This window comes from Alligator sinensis, unplaced genomic scaffold, assembly GCF_000455745.1.
Source record: "Alligator sinensis unplaced genomic scaffold, ASM45574v1 scaffold647_2, whole genome shotgun sequence".
NCBI classification, from domain to species: domain Eukaryota; kingdom Metazoa; phylum Chordata; order Crocodylia; family Alligatoridae; genus Alligator; species Alligator sinensis.
Window position 1 is genome coordinate 280,759 of NW_005841832.1, and position 6,000 is coordinate 286,758.

General features: G+C 42.1%; 1 protein-coding gene across 1 annotated transcript in view; it reads left to right on the forward strand.

Moving 5' to 3' along the window:
- Positions 1–4,864, forward strand: part of TEDC1 (tubulin epsilon and delta complex 1) — a 157,953-nt gene extending 153,089 nt beyond the window's left edge. Inside the window, exon 9 of the mRNA XM_025193517.1 lies at positions 3,422–4,864. Within this exon, the coding sequence (XP_025049302.1) occupies positions 3,422–3,793 (372 nt within the window). The 3' untranslated portion in view covers positions 3,794–4,864. The remainder of the gene's footprint in view (positions 1–3,421) is intronic.
- The last annotated feature ends 1,136 nt before the right edge of the window (positions 4,865–6,000 follow it).

Below are 6,000 nucleotides of genomic sequence, written 5' to 3' on the forward strand. Positions count from 1 at the left end.
GACCCCTGCATATGACTGGCTAAAAAACTGAGGCATGAGATTTGATTATGGTTAATGTCTTAATGCAGAGCTGCCACTGTTAGAGCATCCTGATGACAATGCAGGTGGTCCTGCTCATGGCCCAAGAAGTAAAAAGATGAACAGGGGGATTCAGATTAACAGGTTCCAACACCAGAAGGGACCATCATGACCACTGCACCTAACACCTCCCTACCCCTCTGTCATGGCAATGGAATTTTTTTTCAAGGAGCTGGATTTAAAATATATCCCTTTTAGAAAACAAACTAATCATAGTCAACACAACCTGAATCCACATCTCCCATCTTAAGCTGTTACAATGTTTAATTATCTTCTCTGCTAGGAAATTGTGCCTTCATTTCAAGGTTCAATTCATTTTGACTTCCAGCCGTTGGATTTTGTTCTTGTCAGTGAGGTTGAAAAGCCCTGCCATGGATGTCAGGTGTTAAGTGCCTATACATACTGATCAAATTACCTCTTGACTTTGTCTTTGATAAACTGAATAGATTGCTATCCTTAAACTTCTTGTAACACTTATTTTTCAGCCCCTTAATCATTTTTGTGGTTCTCTTTTGAACTTTTCCCACTATTTCCATATCTTCCCCAGGGTGTAGACATCAGAAGCAGACAGTTATTTTGAGAGCAACCTTATCAGTGTTGTGTGCAGAAGCAAGATCAAGATAATTTCCCTAATTTTACTTGAGATTCCTCTTTTACACACCCTAGATTGTATTGGCATGGTGCTCATGGCATGGTGCTTATGTGTAGTGACTGTCTCTGAGTCACTGCTTAGCTATATTTAAATGGATTGTGGTTGGACTGTGACCAGCAAACTAGAGGATGCAGATCCCTCTCTAATAGTTATCTAGCCTCATTATTTTCTGCCTACTGCTATCTTTGTTTCATTGTGAAATTTTACCAGCAGAGATTGTAGGTCTTTGTACAGAACATTGTTAAAATTATTAGTGTTGCACCACGCACCAGTTCCGTGGGAGAAGGAGGTCTGCTGGAAACAGGCCTTACTCATTGATACCACCCGAATAACAGCTACATTTTGAGATCTGACAATGAGCCAGTTTTTAATGCACCCAAAATGTGTTCTGCTAATTCCATATAGTATAAGGTTTGTGGTTTGTTTATTTATTTATTTACTACTCAGAATGTCATATTACCAAGTCACATTTGTGAGAAATGCAAGTATAACACATCAGCACTATGGTTTTTGTCAGCTGGACCTTGTCAAATAAAAAAGGAAGTGTATTTGTTTGACAACATCTACATTCCATGAAACCATGCTGGCAGCCTTTCATTTTATTTATATCTTCGAATTCTTTGTTGATAACCTTGTTTCATTATTTTTTCCTGTAATGAGAACTAAATCATCTGCTTTCCTCCCCACTTTTTAGCAGAAAAGATAAATTTGCAAACCACAGCAACAAAACTAACTGGAAATCAATTAAATAAGTTACTATGATAATGTGATGATTTCTAGCCTGATGAGAAGGAAGGTGCCAACACATCTTCAGGTTCAATTTAAAATAGAAGTCATCCCAATTCTTCTAAGTACAGTATATGATAATCTACCACAAGTTAGCAGGAAGTAAAGAATGGCTGTATAATTGTGCCCTAAAGTTTGAGTGAGACTGGTAGGCATTGGTTGTAGAGAAAAAAAAATCCTGGTTTCAAGAGGCAAGTACTATAAAAAGTTTTGTGGATTTTTTTTTTTTTTTTTTTGCTTAAAGGGCAGTTTTGATATTTGCATCAAACAAGGGTTGTGCTTGTCTTTGCCCACGCATGGACTGAACGTTCCTTCTTTTGTGAAGGCACAAAGTTCAACAGCAAAACCATATGCACTGTGCTAAATGACAAAGTGATGTAACAGCGAGAAGAAAACCATGGTCAATCTCTTATTTTGAACACTTCTATTAGCTCACAGTTTTAGCAAATCAGAACCCTCAGGCTCTTTTGAGTTATTCCTCTAAACATAAGTACTAGTATAGTCTCCTGAACCTGGAGAGCCATAGTCTCCTAACTGCTCTTCATACCTTTTACAAAAGTATGCCTTTAAAATCTATGCCAAATGGACCAAGCATGGTACAGATTAATCACCAAGAGGTGTCGTTCCTTGTAAAGGATATCGGTACATGGCTGTTGCACTATGCACATATTCTTTTTCTGGATGTGACGGGAGTATGTGGTCTTTGAAGAAATGTAGTGACAATTTAGTTTTGTGATGCTGGGGGCCATTCTGTCTCTCTTCATCACACGAACAAGAGTCCCTGGGCAGCACTACTTCCTAGGAAACTTGGCAATGATTTTGGGGCTACGTTCCAGTAGAGAATAGAAATGCAAGCGTTTGAAATTTACTCCCATTTAGTAGAGGGGTGATGGCATTTACTTGTAATGTATTAACAGAGGCACGTGGCTTAGTGTATGGGGACTCAGGAGGTCTGGATTTTGTTCCTGGCTCTGCCACTAGCCTGCTAAGTGACTTTACATGAGTCCCTTTACTTCTCTGTGCCTTGATGTCTCTGTCTTTGAAATGGGTATAGTGATACTGACTTACTCTGTAATTGTGCTTTATGAAGCATTCATAAAAAATGCTATGCAAGAGCAAAGTAGGACTATCCAGTTTGACTTCTGGTATATGAACACCAAGGTGCTGAGCATGCTGATAACATGCAGCAATGGCCATCTGCCCATCATGATGTCAAATTTCTACTTACCTCTTGGCACCTGTACAGTTGATACTGCTATTGTGGGGGCCCATTCCTGCAAAGGTACTTTTGATTAACTGTTCACACAAGCAACTCCACTTCAGGTAATGAAGATAATTATTTGTGTGTGAGAGTGAGGATAGGGCCTGCGGCTGTTAGTACGTTGCTCTGGTTGTTGGCAAAGGGCGGTGTGATCCCAACACAGCATTTCTTAGACAGTTTTCTGTCTGCCTGTGTTAAATCCTTAGTCTTTCTTTGATTTGGTCTTTTTCTCATACCAGGTGTAGCTACATACCTGCCCCTTGTGCAGTCAGTTCTCCTGTGAGGTGATGTTGCACTCTATTATATCAGAATAGCAGTGTCTTACACACTGCATGCAAAAGTGAATGAAGAATCCAGCCTTGCACACTTTCACACGCAGCCTCTAGTTTAACTGCCAACAATTTGCCACAACTACAGGGAGCGGAGCCCAAAGCTGCCATATGCCCAGCATCAAATCAAAGGAAGAGGCCTTTTGATGACCTCTTACTCCTTCCTCCTAAAAAGCAAAGAATTTTTAATGCATAAAACAGATCACTGATTTTTACCTGATTTCTAGTAAAACCTCTTTTAGCTTTGACATTTTGCATTGTGTTGTGGTGGGAGGAATTCTGCACGCAAGCCTAACCATGATTTTCTTTCGACAGATCAAAGGAAGAGAGAGAGAGCTACTGGATGAGAAGGAGTTCTCTGAAGCCATTGGAAAAATACACGAAGCTGTGGAGCTAAAACTATCAGAACTTAAATACCAGTGTGCCCATAAAAAGAATAAAATGCATGGCCCATGCAGACTGGTATTTAAGGACAAACATCCTGCAAGCAAAATGGGTTTTGGCAGATCCAGAGCCAAGGAGGCACTTATGAATGTCAGTGCCAGTGAATTGATCAATGAACTGAGAATGAAAGAGGCCAGGCTGGAGAAAGAGCTAAAGCAACTGCAGGAAGAGTGCAGGCATAAGCTGACTGAGGTTGTGGATGGGATGGACAGCATGATTTGTATACCTCCTATGAAGAGATAATGCTGCAGGGAAGAAGGCAAAGAAATAGAGCTCTTTGATCCAAGCACATTACAAATCGTGGGGTGGGCGTGGGGGAGGCAAAGAGCTGAATGTCATTTCTAATTTTCAGCCTTGAAAATGCCACTTGTCACTGTTTCATGACACAGATCTGGGCTGTAACACTGCTTCCCTAGTGGTTCTACCCTTGCCAATTAAATTCTGCAGCGGGTCTAATGAACTTTTGAGATAAATTTTAAATCGTTCCTTTATCTCTCAGACTTCTGATGCTTCCATTAGGAGCTGGGTTCCCTTTTAGAGCACTCAGCTGCTAGACATAATGTACTTGTGAGTCTGTGGTCTGAAAAACAGATTACATCTGGCAGCAAATCAAGGTACTGGGCAGAGATACCCATTGGCTTTCTATGCTGAAAGGCATGTAGAGCACCAGGTATGAAATACATTGGCAACACGCAGGGAAGGCTGTTATATTGTTCAGGTAGTTTGCATATCCATGGTAAGGCTGCTGTTCAGAGTTACCACAAAGCCAGATACAAATGCTTTATGATAAATAAAGAGACATCTTCTGCCTTCACTGGTGTTAGGCACTTGGTTCACATTCTCAAGGAAAATCCCTCTGTTTTACAAAACTATTGAGTTATGTACCCCACTGGTATAATTTATGGATCTGCTAGAGAATCTTTTTGTTAAGTAGAAATACAGCATTAAATTTCAAGCTTTGCAAAACTCCACAGTCTCCACTCCGGAGACTCTGTCCCCCTAAGAACATGAAGCTTTTCATTTAGTTTTGGCATTCTGTCCCTCTCTGCTCACTTACAGGAAGAAATATATTTATATTTTATGTGTATACCTCCAGAAATAAAAGCAGTTTGCTTTGCATTTTTGAATTGCGATGAGCAGTGGTATTTCTACAATCCAACCTAGTAATTCATCTCAGCTTGTCTGTATGAGTGTGGTCAGCAGTTGCCCCTTAGAAATTCAAGTGCATTTGAGGACATTGTTATTTTCAGGTATTTGTATCATTATCATTGTTCTTTTGTGAGTTGAAGTGGGGCCACAAGGAGGGGCATGGACTGATTATCCCTTACACTGCCCTTTTGGGAGTTATTTACTGCAGCGCTCAGTCAGTGTGAAATGCCAAAGCAAAACTGCCTTACAGCATCACTAGCATTTCTTATGCATTTAGCACAAGTGGAAATGACTAGAAGTGTAGGTCAATAAAGGACTAAACTTGCCAGGATACTTATGTGCCCAGCATTGGCCTGAGAGTGATTTCACCAACCTGCCATGGCCATAAGAGTGTGCCTAACTTGTGCCGTACAGAGTCGGTGGTAGCCACCCTCACTTTCCAGACAGAGACCCTGCCATATTCCACAAAGAACAAGATGGAGTAGGGCATGGTGGATGTGAAGTCTTTGGGGGCCATGCTGCAGACTGAGTCACAGAACTCTGGACTCTATGAGCCACGGGCTGACTAAGTTCTGGGCACTCACAAAGTGTGGGTAGAGAAGAGGCGGGCAGTTATTTCAGGTGGAGGGCTGATTACTGAGTTTTGGCAAACCACTGAGGGCTGCATGGGTAGCCCTGCCTCTTGACAGGTGCCCCTCTTTCTGGTTGCCATCTTGGGACCAGAAGTCTTGCCCCCAACCCCTGACTTTTGCCACCAGAAAGCCTTCCCCTTGTCCCCTGGAATTACTCCTTTCAGCAAGGGGTTTTGCCATTTCTGAACCAGAAAAATACCAAATTATATTCTAAAAATCAAACACGTACTACAACATTCATTAATTTCAAAAAATATTTTATTTTTACATGTGTTTGTGTAGTGTACATAGAGGTGATAATATAATAGCTTAAAATGAAGTCTTACTCTTGTATATTGTGTGGGGGTGTGGGTAGGAGGGTGGAGATAGGTTTGTAGGGTATGGTGGGGATTTGTGGGGAAGGTGGATAGGTGGGTGGGTATGGGTTTTGTGGGGGGAAAGGTGGCTGCGGAGGGTTGTGGCTTGCATGGAGGGGGAGGGTTTGCCCACAGCCTGCCCCCTCCCCCCTGTGGCAGGGAGAGCAGCTGCCAGCATGTCCTGCAAGCCTGGACTCTGTGCTCCTGCCACTCCTAGCCCTAGGGTACTGGCACTGGCCCCATGTTCCTGCTTGCTGCACTTGCCCACACTTGCACCCTGTCTGCCATTGCTGCCCTTCTCCTGTCACTTCCT